At 34.0% G+C, this 19,276-nt stretch overlaps 1 protein-coding gene across 25 annotated transcripts in view; it reads right to left on the bottom strand.

The window, feature by feature from the left end:
- EPB41 (erythrocyte membrane protein band 4.1) overlaps positions 1-19,276 on the bottom strand; it is a 154,373-nt gene that overhangs the window by 30,838 nt on the left and 104,259 nt on the right. For 6 of the 25 annotated variants that reach the window (XM_039854319.1, XM_039854303.1, XM_039854306.1 and 3 more), the window contains exons 10-16: positions 18,921-19,018; positions 16,773-16,945; positions 12,250-12,455; positions 9,003-9,059; positions 7,770-7,832; positions 3,116-3,292; positions 1,274-1,324 (exon numbers count right to left, since the gene is read on the bottom strand). In XM_039854319.1, the coding sequence (XP_039710253.1) occupies positions 1,274-1,324; positions 3,116-3,292; positions 7,770-7,832; positions 9,003-9,059; positions 12,250-12,455; positions 16,773-16,945; positions 18,921-19,018 (825 nt within the window). Of the gene's footprint in view, positions 1-1,273; positions 1,325-3,115; positions 3,293-7,769; positions 7,833-8,685; positions 8,841-9,002; positions 9,060-12,249; positions 12,456-16,772; positions 16,946-18,920; positions 19,019-19,276 lie in introns of those variants that run through there. The other 19 variants (XM_039854321.1, XM_039854305.1, XM_039854314.1 and 16 more) reach the window with 11 other exon arrangements.

Here is a 19,276-nt window from a genome sequence, read left to right as displayed (position 1 = left end):
AGATGAAAAATGCTCAAAAATGATACTTGGGGATGTGCAAAGGATTTGGGATGATCTTTTGGACACTATTTTGCTTTACTTTGGCAATTTATCCCGACAAAGTTTCTATAACGCAGTAGGGTACTCAATATATAATTTTTTGAATGAATGAACACTAGAAATCCAGAAAGTTCAAGAAATCACTTGACTTCCTTATTTAGTCTTCCTTCGAGGATATTCACATATGAATTTTGGGTCATTTTTTCATTATTTTGGTGCTGCCAATTTTTCTTAGATCAGTTGGGCAAAGCCAATAATGAAGCATTCTTGTTGCCATCAGAAAAGTTCCTTTTATTACAAATAGAATGGCAGAATATAAAAGTTATCCTCATATCTCTTCATATAGATTTTAAAAATTGTAACAGTTCATTCAATACGGCAATTAGCTTTTGCTCAAGGGAATAAAAATCTTAATCCTATACATTTTAAAGATTGCAAAGAAAAGAAGTATAAAAGTTTATATATGCCTCCAAGGTCTACCAAAACAACAAAACCCCAAAACCCACAAACCTTAATAATTGTAAATTCCCTTCCCTTCTCTCTCAGAATCATGATTAAAAATAATAACAATCATCATGAAGGTTTATATATCACATTAAGCAAATACTTTTGACATTTTTAAGGAAAACTATGTTTTTTTCCAATTGTCCAATTGTGAAGTCCCTGCCAAACCCCACCCACACACACAATTTTAGTACTCTGCCATCCAGTCAAGACAGATGTTATCTATGAAAGGAAAAACTTGGCTCTAAGCTCTCTCAGTTGAGCCAGCCTTCTCGGATCAGTTTGGAAGTTTGACACTGGTTCTTTGCACACCCCTAAGTGATATGTATCAGGGAGAAAGTAGCTGGGGGACTGGTCAGCAAAAAAGAAAAAAGAAAAAGGATGCAAAATTATAATGATTTAAAAAAAATAAATAATGGGGAGAAGAAAGACAACATAAAAAGAATAGGGTACAATTAAATTCATTTTCTCTCTGAATACATATTTACATCTTCATGCAGCTTTTTAACCAGCCATGCGCCGAAATAAGCAAATTGAAAGCTGCAAAAGCTGCAGCAGTGGAAATGTTATGTGTTAGGTCAAAAGGCGGTGAGTGTGAATTTATTAGGATAGCCAAAAGAAAAAAAAAATTACTCAGCAGCTGCTGTTCGATTCTGGGGGGATTATCTGCTTAGTGCCATGACAAGAGCAAATTCTGATTGAAAAGCACAAGTCATAATGGCAGCTTTACCTCTGGCCCACCAACCTTTTTTTCCGAGGGAAGGATAGATGTTTTCTTCACCTGGTCATACACAAATTATATAAAATTCAGTTGCTTTGCAATGCAACAACAATGCTGTCAAAGGAGGGAAAGGTATTCCCAGAGAACAGAAATATTGTCCTAGTTATTAAAGAAAAAGTAAGGTATGCCAGAAAGTAGAATTATCCTATATAAAAGGTTATCACAGTACAGTTCTTATTTATTTCAATATTCATTTAGAGGGGTAATATACACAAGCATAGAGCTAAAATTGCTCAAGTACTCCCCATTGATCTAATTTAATTTATAAAGAATCATTTCTTTAAAGTACACAGAATGACATAGCCATTTTCAAAACCAGCCCTGAGATGGTTTCTGGAGGGTTTCTATTAAGACATGAAATATTTTCTGGAAATGGAGACAGATTTAAATTTAACAAAATTCATCCAAGAGAACATTAAGTTACTTTTTCAAAGCAGTTGAGCATCTTTTATTATTTTCACAGAGTAAAAAAAGAAAACTTCTAGAAAATATGCAATTACCAAGTGAGATAGCAATAGGGCATTTTCTCCATGAGAAAAAAGTCACTGTCTCAGTTCAGGGGTCAATCTCTAGATTTAGAATATAAAACTAATGTCCATAATTATCAGGGTATGGAGGCTGAGAGGACACTGACTAGGAATAACTTCATCTTATCATTCCTGGTAACTCTATTTAGCTGCCCATCATTCAGGAATTCTCCATCCTTATGCAGTGAAACTGCTTTAAATCTATTTGGAGAACAGTTACCCAATATTAATCACATTTTGAAAAACATAAAAGTACTCTTTGTGAACCAACTTTTATTTTCTTCTCCAGTTCCAGAACTAAACACTAAGTTGGATAGTTTAATCCATAAACTAAACACAAGTTTTGAATATAAAAACAAGTTTTGTTAAATTATTAAGATATCACTTTACCTTTCTTAACTAGAACTGCTATTGCTTTGGGGGGATGGAGCATATAATTTAAAAATCATCATAATCACTCATTGAGTCATTGTGACTATTTATATAAATATTTAACCTAACAGGCTAAGGCTAAAGCTTAAGTAAAGAATTTTTGAATATAACTTTTGAAGGTAACTTTTAAGATATTCTCATTACGTAGATTCATTTATTTGGGTGAAGGACTTATATAATAGGTAATGACAACAATAATAGAAAAAGAACAGCCTGTGAAAGGTATCTTTGGTTTCTTCTAGCTGTGACTATGTTATAAAACAGTGCATTAAAAGTTTGATATTACTCATAAAGATAAAAATAAATTAATAGTTTTCCTAAAATTGAAATACAGTAATATTTGGTATTCTGTATTCGTTGGCTTAGGGGCCTCCTGGGTTTATTATATAATTGTGGTCAACCATTCCAGACATTTCTAAGTTGTGCAAATGTTCAGATAAAATTAAAAAAAAAATGCTTATCCCTTTCCAATTTTGATCTTACTAAATTTAGTAAACTCTCTGGTCCTTGAAGGCACAGTTTGAACATGAAGTTCCACTGGCTTGTGGTCAATTTGTAAACACATACTAGCCAGAAGCATGCAGCTACAGAGAGAGTTCTCAGTCCCTAATCATCTACTAGTAGCTCTAAGTGGCTCTCGTAATTAGAGTGGGTAGTCTATATGACTGAAAAAAACAAGTGTTTGATTCTGAATGCCTTAAAGCTGCAATGAATTGGTGAGGCACCGAAGCTAAATATCAGCTCTGAACTTTCTCTCAGATACAGAACATTAATATACAAAAACATTTATTTCACTCATTCTCACAACTGGTCACGTGAACAAAGTACTCACTCCTTCTCCTGTGGGGATTTGGCCATTGATGTTAAGTGTTCGAAAAGGGGAGTGAGTGGATAAGCGTTTATCCCATTCACTAGGCCGTGGTTCTGGTACAGATTCCATGAAGTTCTTTTTCAGCTCACTGATGCTGGCATGATGTTTTTTGATCTCTTCTTGACTTTTGTCTAAATCCTATAGTTGAAAGGACAAAGATGCAAAACAATAAATACTCAGGGAAAAAAAAACACACCAAGGGAAGCCCATCACAGACCATGGGCACTGGTAGAAAACACACCACATCCAGGATAGATTTACTAATCCATAAACTACATTCAAATTGTAAATATACAACATGGTATATTTGCTTGCTTTTTTTTTTTTAAACAAGGTGCTTTTCTTGGAAGCAGTGAAGCATTATAACCCCATAGCTCTTAGCAGTTATATAACCATTAAGGAACTCACTCTTTAATTTTACAATTCTTCTTCTCATTATGACACATTGCTAGATCTCCAACTCCTCATCCCAAGAAGGTAATCCCACAACTCAATTAGCCTCAGTTCGATGTGAACTGACTTAGGCTCAGCTCAGGCAGGATGGAGATAGCAATAGATAAGGAGAAATTGTTAAATAAAGGACATGGTGAAAGATTCGACTTCTACCACTGGCTGCCTTGTGTTAGTGAGCTGCAACTGTACAGTATCCCTCTATTTCTACTTGGAGATTATTTTGCTTCCACATTACTAGGTGGCCGTTGTTGGGTTTTGGTAAATAAGAATAGCCCTTTCTTGATATAATAATTTGTTACTGGTATATAAATGTTGAATCATTATGCTGTACACTTGAAACTAACATAATATTGTATGTCAACTACAATTTTTTTAAAAAAAGACTTATTCCTCTGAGAAAGTGATTGGCTCCAAGATTACAAAGAAGATTATATATCTATATTACCAAAATTCTTGGCTCAAGCCTCCAGAACAGATTGTTACTATCTCTGAATACTTACTCAGGGATATGTAATACAATGGCTTTTTTTTTTCTTTGCCAACACTATTCACACAAACTAAAAGCCTTATGTTTCATATCTTCTCACAGCTTCGTTTCATTCCTTAGTACAATCCAAAATAAGGATCTTCTTCTAGTAATGTTGAATGAATCGGGAGTGATTTAACAAGAGTTCATCAAATACCTTATATATCTCCTTGATGATTTAAAATAACTGTTCCAGCAGATTTGCATATTGGACAACTAGGGGTAAGCTCTTAAAGGGGTTATCCTATGGAGAAATGATCAACACTAAGGTTAATAAAACTAGAAATAATATGAGAATAGTAAGGTTTATGTAATATGAGGTATATAACAACTTTCAAAAGGGAAACTTGGCCAGAAGTAATCTGGGAAATAGAACTTAAAGACAAAAACTCAAATGTTCTTTGTCCAACATACTTCTCTGAAAAAATGTGAACAATCTATGCTTGAGATCAAAATATGTAAGATCCTGTCAGTTGATGACTACTAAAAATTCTGTGTTTATTACATATCAAGGCAGCTCTGTATCCAAGAAAAGCATAATACTAAATATATCACCTAATATGCTATGTGAATTTTGGGATTTTTTTTTCTTTGGCTCTGTGGGAAACAGCCTCATTTTGAAAAGAAAAATTGGAACTCATTTAAGTAAAATTTTGTTTAAAAAGGTTTTTTCTGGAGCAATTTAGGCCTCAACTAATTTAAATTTTTTCAAAAGCAACAACAAGGGCAAATAGCATAGGAAAAAGAATCAATGAGGCACATGACAAAATTTTGATTCTGGAGATACTCAGAAAATTCATTTAATAGTCTATTCTTTTTATTTTTATAAGAATGAACCATGTATATAATTGCTTTGCAATTATTCAAAGAGAAAACTAAGCCCAAAAGAGCAATCCTGTAGCTTCCCTATAAGAGTATCTCTTGCTTGCTGGAATGAAATGTTAGTATAGCTCATGAATATGGGCTTCACCATGGGGAAACAACAGTTTGCACTTCTGTTCTAGCTGAAAGCAAGAAAAGCATGTTTACTAGCTAAAGAAAAAGCATGAACAAGCTCAGTTAAAGACTCAGTAATAGGCTGAGCAACTGAGACCCACCTGTCACCCAGCTTCTGACTGGAAATTAAATCTGCTTGGGCCAAGAACTACTTAACATTTTTGGGAGAGTTAAAAGTGTGAATAGAACTAAACAAAAACAAGCAAGAGATGCTATGGTAAAAACATAACTCTCTACATTAGCCTCTTAAATGAGAGACTAGTGAGTTATTACTCTTCTTGCCTAGCTTTTGTTTGGCTCTGAACCTGAGAAAATAAATGTTTCAATAACATCAGTATTCTGAGGGAGCTTTCTCCATCCTTCTTAGCTGGCTCTTTTGGAAACCTGTGGGGGCACAGAGTAAAATTAAGATCTCAAAGGGACCTGTTCCAAATAGAATTTGTCATAGACACTTGCTACAGGTTCCCTCTGGGAGATGGAGGAGGAGGCGGTAGATCTAAAAATGAACTCGACCTTATTTGTGCCAGAACAAAGCATTAGTCGGGGTGGGGTAGGAGTAGGGGGAGGAGGGATGCTTAAAAAAAAAACCTGCTGGAGTGACAGATAACTTGAGAGAACTTCCTTAGGAAGAAAAATAAAACCCAAACTTTTATAATAACTAGGGAATGATGATTAGCCAAATTTCTTTTGCTGTTTTCAGGTTAGACACTTTTTGATGCCTATCATATAATTTTAGCAACAATCAAACCAAACACTTCATTAAATATACAATATTCTTAAAAGGTAGTTAGTAATTTTAATTTTCAAACACACATTTATTAGAAATCCCCTCTCATGTCTGTCAATGAAATGCTGGGGAAAACACATCACACACGGGGACTTTATGAGTCTCAAAAGCAATAACACACCTCATGAAACAAATGTCAAATATATGATTGGTACTGCAGGTTCCAGTTAAGAGGAAGCACTAAAGATGGACTAGTCAAGAAATAGGCATGTTTGGAATCGGGAGATGTTATATTGCTGAGTACAATAAGATCAACTGACGTCTGTTATTCTTCCTAATCTCAGAAGTGGAACCATTCAGGTCTAGTTTCATTTACGGGCTAAAGCAAAGAGATCTAGTTGCCAAGTCTGAAACATCCTAGGGTCCAGCCTTGGAGAACCTCATGTTACATGAAATAAATCTATGTAAAGCATTTGATATTGAGCCCACTACAGAGTATGTGATTAATGAAGGCTGGCCATAATTTGTATCTCTTATCAGAGTACCTTATACATAGCAGGCATTTAAAATATATGTTTTGGTAAAGAATAAGATAAGGTTAAGTAATTAGTAGAGGCCATTATATTAAACCAGATATCTATCTAAAAAAGTTTCTACGAACTTCCAGTTTAATAACATTTACCACATTAAATATATAGTCATCTTTCAGGTCTCAGATAAAATGTTATCTCTTGAGAGAGAACTTCTCTCTCCATCTTGTTCAGAGTAGATCCCTTTTATTAGACCAGCATGGGGTTTATTTCCTTCATAGCTTTTATAACAACTTGTAATAATTTAATTGCTACTTGTTTACTGTTTCTCTCCTCCCCATTTCCCCACATTGTAAGCTTCCTGAAGGAAGGAACCATGTTTATCATCTTCCTATATATTTATATTTCCTTTAAATCCCTGATATTAGAGTCTGTGCTCATTTCTTCTGGCTGTGTCTTGAGTGGAATTGTAAAATAATATGGTCATCAACTAACGTAGCCTCAGTGTTTTCCATACAGAATTCCAGTTTCCTTAATTTTTCCTCATAGAGTTCCCCAAATCTTCTAGTTCTATATTTCTCTATCCAATGTGGAGCCCAAAGCTAGATAGAGCATACAATATAACACTGGTAAAATCTCACCAATGTTGAATATAATGGGAAAATGACCATACAATTCCTATAGCAGACAATATGTTACTACTTCTGAATGAAAAAAATACAATTTAATAGAGTTATACAGACCCTAGCTCAAATCTTAGCTTTATCAATTTACCAGCTCTGTGTCCCTAGAGAAATTAATTTCCTTGAACCTCAATTTTCTTTAAAATAATAATTTCATACCCACACACCTGTTTTTATGATTAAACTATCTTATATCATACTACCTACTCATTCATGCTAGCTCCCTTCTTTCCTTCCTGTATCTTTTTCCTCCCTGACCATCCTTCTGTCATATTCTGGTATCCCCAATATTTTAAAACCATTTCGAATTGTGATCATTTTTCTTACTTTTCCAAACTCTCATCAGAAGATAAAAAATTTGATGCTTGGGACATAAAGGAGTTTATACTCTTGGAAAATTCTTTTTAACAATGATTTAGAATTTTCAAAAAGTGGGTAAGACAATGGAACCACGAGAGGCAGAGGTAGTCCCAATCATATATTTTTTAGATAAGTATGAGAGATGGAAACTAAATAGAGTCAGAAGGAGAGATGGTTGCATATCTTCATGTTTACCAACATGCAAAAGCATTTTAAACCTAAAATTCTCCCATGCAATGGCATGCAAAACCAAACGCAGCACAGAAAGAAGAAAAGGGGGATCAGCAAAGAACGCAGGTTATAGGCAACCAACTTAAATAAGCTTCAAGTTCATACAAACCTCCAACATTAAATTGCTATGTCTGATATAAATGTTTTCACCATCTAGTCTCTCTCTCTTTTTCTGTGAAAATGAAAGAGGAAAAAACAGAAAAGCATAAAAAATTAAAATGTTGTTCTTGCGGGAAAAACTGCAAATTGGCAAACCAAAAAAAATATTTAAAATTAAATGTCCACAGCGCAGCATATGCCAATATGAAATGGTCACAGAACACAAGGAGACACAGAGGACACGATTACCACTGGAAAATAGATGACCTTGTTCATGAACGATGAAAGTATGTGATGATGTTATTTAAATAGACAGTGCTCCTGGCTTCATTGGCTTCTTACATAACAAGCTGTTTTATGTTCATTTTTGAAACTGAGCTGTTTGAGGGTTCTCTTAAAATGCATGACTTTAAGAAGCTTTGAAACTCCATGTTCCATGGAGTAGAGAAATACTTTAAAACATTAGTTAGCTTTTCGGACATATTTCATACTTAATAATACTGCAGTCTGTACATCTCTAATACCTTTCATAAGAAAGATCTATGGGCATTTTATACATGATCAGTCAATATTCTAGTCAGTAAGAACTGATTCATCCTTAGTTGGAAAGAATGAAGCGCAGAGCAGCCAAACGCATAGTTATTAACAATACTGGGAGTTGCTGTTATGATGGTTTCCATAATAAATATGTATAAAATGTTGTCAATGATTTCAAAAATATGATGCCATTATGAAACATTTCTTATAAAGTTTAAATGTAAAGGACAGGTTTGACCTTTACTAATTATTTCACTGCGTTTCAAAAGTTATTTTCCTACTGGAAAGTTTATTTTAATGAAAATGCTTATTATATAGTATAGGATTATAATTTCTTTTGTATACACATGTGTGCATATATATACACACATATCTGCTATTTGAAAGTAATATCTGATTAAGAGAAATCAATGAAAAGGATGGATCACTGTCTTTTTAATGCACTGTAAAAGTCAGGATGGAAGATGCTAATGCAGTTTTGTGAAAGTGAAAAATGGCTAACCTTCCTCATTCTTATCAGATCTTCAGTTTTTCCTGCAAGCTTCTGTTTTGCCATTATTAAAAAAAGAAAGAAAAATGATAAAATATTGGTTCATTGTTTGCTTGAACCTTCATTTAAATTTTTTTTTTTAAGGAGAGGGAAGTGGAGGAGAATAAAAAATTAAGGAAGGAGGGGAAAAGGAACAAGTGGCCTACTGGCACAAACCTGTGTTTGGTCACCATTTGAGGTGGGTACTGTGACCTCGATGTGGGTTTTTTCCACCTACATTTAAGAAATAAAGTGGTAAAATACTTTAGGTTAGTAGGTTTCTATGAAGAGCACTGTTTCCAAATAAGCTACATCTTAAAGCTGGTTGTAAAATAAGCTGATATGTAGTCATCATGATGCAGCCCTTAGGGGATGTTACAGGGAAGGACAATTACTCTCAAGAGCAGTCTGTTAGTTGACCATCACATTTTCAAAGCTGAAGAGGTAATATGGACAGCCAAATAATCAAAAAAGAAAATTAAGGTAATTATTATATTGATAAAGAAAACATTTTTTACTTATTTATATTAAAAAGTATTTATTAAAAATAATAATTAGGCTTAAATTAAATAAGCCATGTTTTTGCTTTGTTTTATGATCTAGAAGTACTTTAACTTTTAAACACAAATTTACAAATGAAGATATCAATGTATGACATACAGGATAGACACAAAAAGAAAATCTTTACAGTTAAAGTACACATATAATAAACCACATATAACACCAAGCAGGTAAATATAAAACATTTTGTTAGTTGATCAATATATTTAAGGAGGCAGTTTCCCCTTTGAGTTTATTAGACAACAAAACATCAAAATAAACTTAATCCAAATTGTTACTGATGCATGCAATTATTTCCAAGGCTGACTTATAAATAAGCACACACGGGGCTCAGCTGCAACATTCAACACACTGTAATTTCCTCTCTAGGGAGTTAAAGCCCATGTGTTTGGTAGATGGATAAGATTCATTTTTAATAGTAAGGAGAGAATAAGGCCTCCTGCCTCAGAGCTTTGAAATACCTTTAGTAATAGTCATTTTATGTACTCAAAATGGAGTTAAGTATTTAAAAAAAACAAAAACAAAAACCTAGACTATTAAGAGGAAGCACAATAAAGTGAGCAAGTCTAAAGCACCAGATATTTCAAAATCGAAAACTGCTTTTAAGGGTCAATTCATTTTGTATCATTAAATTCTTTACAGAACCTCATCAATCAATCAGTGTATTTGACATATTCTTTTTAATTGCCCATGGCAGCATTACCTCAGAGTACAATGTCATTATGCTATTTTCTCTAGGACTGAATGTGAAGAACATAACATCAAACCTTGTGACACACAAATCAGAAGTACATCCAGCAATAGCACTTTTAACTACCAGGGGTAATTAATTAATAATTTAGGTCATTTCTACTCTGAAAACCAGTATACCTGCTATGTGGACATTAGTCAGTTAATTCACCTCTCTGAATTTAGGTTTTTTATTGATAAAAAACCTATCTTCATAGAGTTGTCAATGCTTAACAAATGGTAGTTTTCAATTTTTTGCAAAGCTTTAAATGATTTGTGTAAATGAATAATGACTTTTTGCTTTGGGTTCTTAGTGATCCAACAGCAAAAACCTTGAGAGCCTTTATCTCAGTCTGAAGGCCAAGTAGCAACAGTAGTTTTGTGTATGACCCTACAAAGAACATTAAATGAGATAAAGATGTACATGGGTGAGAGGTATTATCTCCACATCTGCAAAATAGCTCAAGATGCCAAAAAGCTAACTGTCTCTATCGGACACCAAACTGGCGTTAGATAATGAAAGTTACAGTTACAAGACTACTTATTAGTACTGTTGCTTTATATAATAAATATGGCTTCAGGTAAATTCCATAATTATTTTATAACCACTACAAATAATAAAATCAACTCAGAGTCACCGTTAATTCTGTTACTACTATTATAGTAATAGGTTATTATTACTATAGTAGTGGTAGCTTTCAGTCTGATCTCAACACAAGTATCTCAAAACACATTACACAGAATTAATTGGCAAGAAGATCCCTGCTGGCACTTAAATAGAGAGCATATACCAGAAAGTGATCTCTCCACTCTGCCAAGGTCCCAAGAGCAAATGGAACCTATTCTTAAAGATAATTGTGTCTATTTACAGGCAAGAGAGCAAGTAAGTTAACAAAAAGCCAAATAAATCTTAGCCATTTGAAAAGATTCTCTTGCCAACTCCAATAATCCAACAATCTCCAGTTAGCCTAATAGTCAAAAGTGCCAGTGAGATATCCTAACATTAAAAACTGAAGTAGTCTAAGATTAAAAAGACACTGTTGACACTGAACCTGATGTCCAATGTCATGCACATTTGGCTAGGTACAAAAATGGAAACACGCACCATTCACTCAATTTTTTTCTCTCTAGACTCAAGTTGGTCTCAAGGACAGTAAAAACTGCTTGTCATATTAAATAGGTTTTTTTTTTAATATAGTCAAAACAGAGCCAGATTGGCCTCTGCTCTACAGATAAATTATATATTGAACTGACTCCAAAAGAATGGGATTAATCCATCTGCCAAGGTGAGAGTACTTACTAAGGTCTTATACAGTTTTAAATTTCTTAACAGACATATAAAAATGTCATTTTTTCTTATAAAGACTGTGTCTATTAATTCATCTTGTCAACAGAGAGACTTGTATTTACTTCAATAAATTTGAACTACCACCTCAACTTCACTGCTTAAATGTGTTTTAAAAGCTTATCAACACATAAACGATCAGTCCTGTTACTGTTACTCCTGGGAAATCTGCTAATTAAATTGGTAATCTTTCAACGAGGTTCACTGACTGTGGGGACAATCAACTCAGAACTATAAGCAACTAAGTAGTATAACGTCTCCTACACAGTAGATCCTCCCCGTTTTTTAAAGCTTCTCAAAGTTTGAAAAACCACATAGATGTGCTTTATGTAATACTGGATATTCTTTGGATATGTTGCACATACATCCATCTTATGAAATCAAATTATATTTTAATCATATTAGCATAGCTTAGTCTTAAAAAGGAATGTGCAGATTCCTTCTGGATGAGTAAAAATTATTTTTAAAAGCAGAGGATCACAGTGCTGCTGTGTTTTATACACTCATTCGTTTTAGATATAAGTTACGTAAAGGTGTGGGTCATGTGAAAACTTCTGGTATAGTTTACAGTCTTCATGACATAATTCTAAGAAAGCATTTTATAGGTTCATGAGAGATACCTTCTTTCAGAAAGAGTGAGGAAGAAATAACTTTGTTACAATTCTACAAGAATCAATGCTTTGAAAATCTTCCTGGTCAAGGAGTTAACACCTCTAGATTAGAAAGTGAATTAGCTAGATATTTGGACCTCTAGATTAGAAAGTGAATTAGCTAGATACTTGGACATACCTTCCACACTTCTGTGGGCTCGGGCTCAGCTTGCTCAGGTGGCCCTTCTTCCTCTTTCACTTCATCCTTCACTGTTTCCTTCTGTGCTTTAGAAACCACTGTTTTTTTGACAGGTGCACCTGGGACACTGTCTTCTGTGACCTGACTCTGAGCAATAGCTGGTGCAGAGGTGGGCCGAGGACTTCGGTCTGTTGAATCAACAGCTGCTGTTAAATGACAAAAGGAAAAGAGAAGAATGAGTGAAGGCAAGAATCACTATTCTACTTCAAAGTCACTAGGTGAAATAATTATGAATCTAGGATACATAAGGATGTTATAGTGTCCAGTGGGCTATCATACAGAAGGTAAAAAAATATATATCATTAGTAGTGCACTGCCAGGTAACTGATGGCAACAAGAAAGCTAAAAGTACCCTCAATAGAAAAGCTGAAATGTGCTGGTGATCATGTTTCATAAAAGGGGAAAAGAGTTGAGACATTGACATCAAAATAAGAAACAGAAAACTCATTTTACTAAAAATTTAGCAAGACTGATTAACTTTGTAATCTGTTAGTTTCAAGAATGTATAATGTAGTAACGGAGGGGGAAAAGAGGATTAAGTCTGATTTCTTCCATGAAGATTTTTTTGATATAAAGATCTATTAATTTATAGGTGATTTCGGGAACCTAAAAATATATTCTAGAAAAAAAGAATTAAGTCTGATTTCTTCTGTGAAGCCTCCTTGGAATGATTATAAATTAACTTGATAAATGGATCTTTTGATGCTTGTTTAAAGGTAAATCTTTGAACCAAGCAATTTCCTTTTTAATAAGTCATTTGATTAAAATAATATGAATTAAAAATCTTTGGACTCCGGTCCCTAAAACAAACAAACAAACAAACAAACGTTTTGAGTTCATTCCTACTATCTCCTAGACCTTTTCAATTTGTATTACAACTCCTATTCTCTAATATGTTTAGACAGTGGTTCTCAATGGGGGGTAATTTTTGCCCCCCAGAGAACTTACAGCAATGTGTGGAGACATTTCTGGTTGTCACCATGGGGGAGAGAAGGGGCGGGGGGTACTGGCATCCAGTGCATATACAGGCCAAGGTTGCTGGGGTTAGGAAACTGATTTTGGGAAAAGGCTATATATATAGACTGTTTGGGAGAGAATATTCAATACAGGCTCATGACAAAAGGTTGATCTTTTCAGAGTTCATAGTTGTTTTGGTTTGACTATTGGGCATACAAGTTTCAGATTGCTTTCTTAAAAATAATCACTCACACTCTTTTATGATTTTTATCTTCTTTCTTCCAGGGACTAAAAGAAAACATCTATACACTTTCTAGTAAAACCTCACTTATCTGGCAGTGTCTAGGATTGCAAGTGTGTTTCCACATGATTTAATAATTCTAATAATAAATCATCCTTCCCTCTACTGACACTTGTAAATTTTAATTATTTTGCATGGAAGACTTTACAATTTTTCTTACATACTTTCTTGCCTTCTTAAATTGAGTATAAAGAATTTAATTTATCCTGATAAATTTAGATTTATAAACAGTACGAATTAGACAAAACAAAGAAATTCCATGAATCAGGACAGATAAAAATTGAAATTCATGACTACTTCATACACATAACACCAAGAAGGAAATGCTTGTTACCCTATAATGATCTCCAGTGAAAGAAATCATTTCTCAGAGGCTACATAAGAAAAACAGCAGAAACACAAGAATCTATTTTTCAATGAAAACTCTGTGCCCTGTTGCAAGTCCCTGTTACTCAAGGGTGCTCTAAGCCAGTCAATGCAAGAATGGCAGATGGCAGACCAAATCTAACAACACAGCGGAATGTGACAAAATATTTTGCTCACAGTTGTGTTAAAGTATCATTATACATGTGTATTCACACCTCCTCAAAGAATTAATTCAACTCTGTCTGGCATCATAGAAACATAGCCCATGCTTTCACCATGTGTTATTTTGCCACTTGCATTTGGTTTTAATCCAATACTAATATTGCAGAGCCAAATGATTTATGTCTTCAGCATTCCTAGCCTTGGCAATCTGTACTGTATGTGGAAAAGTAGGTATAATTGTGGAAACTGGCAGTTAGAAACAGAGGCAGAAAGTTTCATCATTTGTAAAATGTGAAAGATATTAATTTGATAGGCTAGGCTAGCTAAGGAAGGCATACTCAATAGATATAAAAATACTTTATAAACTCTAAATATTAATAACTTTTAATGTTATACCTAAGTCCTTGTATTTCTTTTGTTATGGGTTAATATTATTTCAAGAGCATGTTGGTAAAAAATTAATTATGTACACATGGATATGCAATTCAAGTGAAAGGTATCACCTGGGAGCCTTGGAGAGAAGTAAATTTCTTTCCTTCTCTCAATAAGACCACAAACTATGAATCACAACAGAGAATCATGGTGGTGACAGTGGTGGTTGTTTTTTTTAAACAGTTTTATTGAGTTATAATTCAAATCCCAGCGGTTGTCATCTCTCACCCAGATCCTGCAACAGACCTCATCATGCTTCTATTTTATTCACCCTTCAGTGGAGTATTCACCCAGCAGTCAGAGTGATCTTTTAAAAATAGAAATCAGATCATATCACTCCCTCTAATAGCTTTCCACTGCAATTAAAATAAAATCTAAACTCTTTACTGTGGCCTGCTAGGCCCTACACAACCTGGCCCCTGCCTACTTCTCTGACCTCATTTATTTTTTACTTCTCTTCCCTTCATCCATTAGGATCTAGACCTGTGCTGTCCAATATGGAAGCTATTAGCCACGTGTGGCTATTTAAATTTAAATTTAATTAAAATTCAGTTACATAACCACATTTCAAGTCCATAATGGCCACATATGGCTACTGTCTACTAAACTGAACATCACAAAATAGAAGATTTCTATCAGCACAGAAAGTTCTATGAGACAGCACTGACCTAGACACATGTCAAGTTCATTCCTACTCCCAGGTCTTTGTACTTGCTACTCCCTCTTTGAGAATGTTTTCCCCCCAGATTTTGGGACGGCTGGCTCCTTCTCATAATTCAGGTCTCAGTTCAAACAAAGCTCCTCAGAGGAATTTTCTAAATTTAGATCGGAGTACTCAATTCAAAACACTTCCCCAATCTCTCCCATTCCCAGACATTCCCCTACCCTATTACTCTGTTTTATTTTAGCCTACAATTTGTCTTGTACCATTGCTATCAAAACAGCCCCTTCAAACTCAAGACAGTAGAGAAACACCAGAAAGAAGATGATTCACACTATGGAAGCACAAAAGTTGTACTGCTTGGTATTCTCTTTTCAAAACTGATCAATCCTGATTTTTCTAAACTAAGCTTGCCATTTATGATATATATTCCCATAATTTGACAAACCAAAATATTGCGGCGTAGTTTTGGATGATACGAAACAAAATAATAATTCTGTGGCCAAACTTTTATCTTAATGATGGCTAATATTTTGGGGTCACTTATTAAGTGTCAGACATTGTGCTAAGCACCATATATACATCATTTAATTTATTCCTCATGAAAATTCTTTGAGGTATTATATTATGATAATACCCATTTTATGAAAGAGAAAACTGAGGCACAGAGATTTAAGTAACTTGCCCAAGAAGACAGATCATAAATTCAGGGGTTGAGATTGAAACCAGGCCTGTCTGATTCCAGAATCCCAACCTTTAACTTCTGTAATACGAAATCTGACTTTTATAGTAGATAGCATAGAACTGTACACTGGGGAGTCCTTAATAAATGTAATCAGCAATACTCTACTTTGGTTATTACCTTCTGAACTTTTATTTATTTTTATTTTTAACATTTTATTTTTTTACTTTTTCCCCCTTCCCCCTTCCCACTGGTAACCACTAGTCCACTGTCCATGTCCATGAACTTTTATTTATTAGCCACCTTTTTTTTAGTGGCATAAAGAACTAAATATGACTTGTTACTTCATTTCAGTAATGCTCTCAAATCCTTGAGACTAAACTTAGAAAAATTCAGACAGATCTTCTGTCAGCATATATAATCATAAATTCTATCGAAAATCTTTTAAACAAAATTTGGAGATTCCAATAATAGTATTGCTTTTTCTGTATATAATTGCCACGTTACAAAAAAAATATAAACTTTTGACATGATTGTTCTACTAAAGCAGACCCTTTCCCTCTTTTCTACTTGGAAAAAAATAACTGTTTAAGAACATTCAAGAGGGCTTTAATTCAGTATACTACATTAGGTTTTCACTCTGCGGTAGAGATTCTGAATTCTAATTCTAGTGGTGTTCAGTTCACTACTACCTAACAGTGGAAACGTAATCTAGTTACTATTGTCTCTGAACCTCAGTCCTCCTTTTCTTAAGATGATTCTACTGAATTAGACAATTAGTGAGATTCATTTCATTTTACCACTGACATTCTTTATTTTGGCTCTCTTATAGATAACTGTACTTCCTTTATCTCTCTCTAAAGAATTAGAGTAATGAGAAATCATCAATATTCAATACAAACCTCCATCAAGGCTCCGAGATGCCCGTTTGCTTGCTGTACGCTCAAAGTGTGGGGCAGGCCTGTCAATCAGAGCACTAGCTTGCCTGGTTTGAGCCTGAGTTCGGCCACTGTATCGAAATTTCGATCCCAGTGCAAGAAATTTGCTTTTAGGAATGGTGTCTGTAGATGTCAGTCTGGGAGGAAAAGAACATAATAATCATATATTATATATCTTATCTCACTCTGAGACTGTGAGATTAAAAACAAAATCAAGATTTAAGGAAGTGTCAAAATTATCATAGTTTCCTTATAGTAATTAAGACAGATTTCTAATCCAATAATCATGATTTTAATTCTATGTCATTTCTCAAAGCATAATTTTCTTGTGGCCTATATTAATAATATCATCTTATAGCTCTGTAGATAGGGCCTTATGGTTTTCAAAATGCTTTTATAGCACTGTAATATTTTTACTACATCCCATAATATCATTTTATGTATATAAGAAATTGAACCTCAAAAAAGAAGTTGCTTGCTTAAGGTCATATAGTTGTTAAGAGGCTGGATAGTCCAAGCCCAGAGATCTTTTTTTTTTCACTCAACTAGAATAATAATTTTGTCAAATCATTTTCAACTCAGTTAAGAACCCCTTTTTATGCAGTATCCTGTGCTCTTTTGTCATGGCATTTACTACACTGAATTGAAACAATTTATGTGCTGGTCTCTACTACAAAACTGAACTCTATAAGGGTAAAGGATAAACACTGTGACTTATTCATCTTTGTGTTTTCACTTCTGGTATAGCGCCTGGCATGAATTTGGCACTCAATAAATGTTTGCTGAATAAATACATAAATTACTATATCAAATACTATCAAAAAAGAGTATTTTTTTCCCTTGGGGATAGTTTACTTTAATTCATCAAATATTTTCTTTTAAGTAATGAAGCATTATATGTTAAGATATCCTCTTATTTTGATGCAATGGATTTAAATATGCTATCCTACGAGTAAATACATTGTCTGTAGCTGAAATCTATAACACATATATATTAAATCTCTAACACATATATATTCAAAATAACTTTTTTCCACTCTTCCTAACTCTTTTTTAAAATTTTATTTTCTTGGTTTTATTTTAAAGAGGATGATGAAAGTATAAAGAAATATCTTAATGCCAATAATAAAGATTCTTTAACCAGGTATAAAATGTATCCTTATGTTTTATTTTGAAATATGAATTGAAATAGTATTTTCCTTGATACTTCTTCTTGTCCCCAGTACTATAATGCTAAGTATAATACAAAAATACTAGTAGAAGGAAAATATATCATGGTTCTCTCTCCTGAGAGCCATTCATACAGAGTCAAGTTTATTTGTGAATAACATAACATGAGGTCTCAGATTTGCTTCATAATAATTGGGAAGTAGTGGGTGGAGCTATAGATAAAACAAGACTGGCCTTGGCATGATAATTATTGAAGCTGGGTGACAGGTACACAGTGAGTTCATTATACTATTCTCTTTACAGTTGCTATGTATACAATTTTCCAAAATAAAGAAATTTTCTTAAAAAGGCAAGCTGACAATAACTAGCTGGCTCTCCTTTTAATACAAGTAATATTTGTAAAGGTCTATATTCTCTGTTAGACTGTATGTTCCATCAGGACAGGGACTAAAACTATCTTGTGGTTTATTCCCATGCTTACTACAGTGACTACACAAAGAGTAAGCACACAGAAAATGCTTGGTAAATAAATACAGGGGGGGTAATGATAGGATATGGCCTCTTGAAAAGCAGAAATGAAACTTTCTTCTGTCTTCTGATTATCTGATACAATTGGGCTTCAAAGATGGTTCTCTGTGTTCCCTTTCTGGGGCTGATTAGAACCAAGGTAATGATTGGCTTCTTATATTTAACCTTCTAGTTAAAAGCCTCACAGAAAGCAGGTAAGCGCAGCTTAGAGAAATTGCATGTGAAGGTAAGTCTGGGTACCTCCTCCTGGTAGGACTGATTTCAGCTCCTGGATTTATTGTGTTTTGCTTAGGATGATCTTAAGCTAAATAAAAGAATGCCAGCCATTCAAAGAAGGGAATTTCAATAGCAGGCTTAAAATAAAAACATGCATAAATAATTTATCCTTGAAAAATACTTAAGTGAGAACAATACCTGAAAAATGTGTGATGCTCTACACAGACTTTCCATAATTTCTTAGCTGCTCGGTAACTGGGAAGTTTGAATCCGATGGTACTTTCATACTGTTCTTGCTATAAAAACACAAATAAACATAGAACATAGAGTATTATTCAACTACAGTGATACAGGGCCAGAGAAATATGGTGCTACAGAAGAGGTCACTGAGAATAAAAAGGATGTTCTTAACCTAAGGACATGAAATATTTGAAATTTTTCCTACTTACCAAAAGAAATGTACTGAGAGTGGCTTTTTCCACAAAAAGAAGTCCTGGAATACATCTTATATTATTTATGCATCTTATTTTATTCAGAAACACACACACACACAC

This window comes from Pteropus medius, unplaced genomic scaffold (assembly GCF_902729225.1).
Source record: "Pteropus medius unplaced genomic scaffold, Ma_sr-lr_union100, whole genome shotgun sequence".
NCBI lineage: Eukaryota > Metazoa > Chordata > Mammalia > Chiroptera > Pteropodidae > Pteropus > Pteropus medius.
This window is presented reverse-complemented; position numbering and strand designations above follow the sequence as displayed.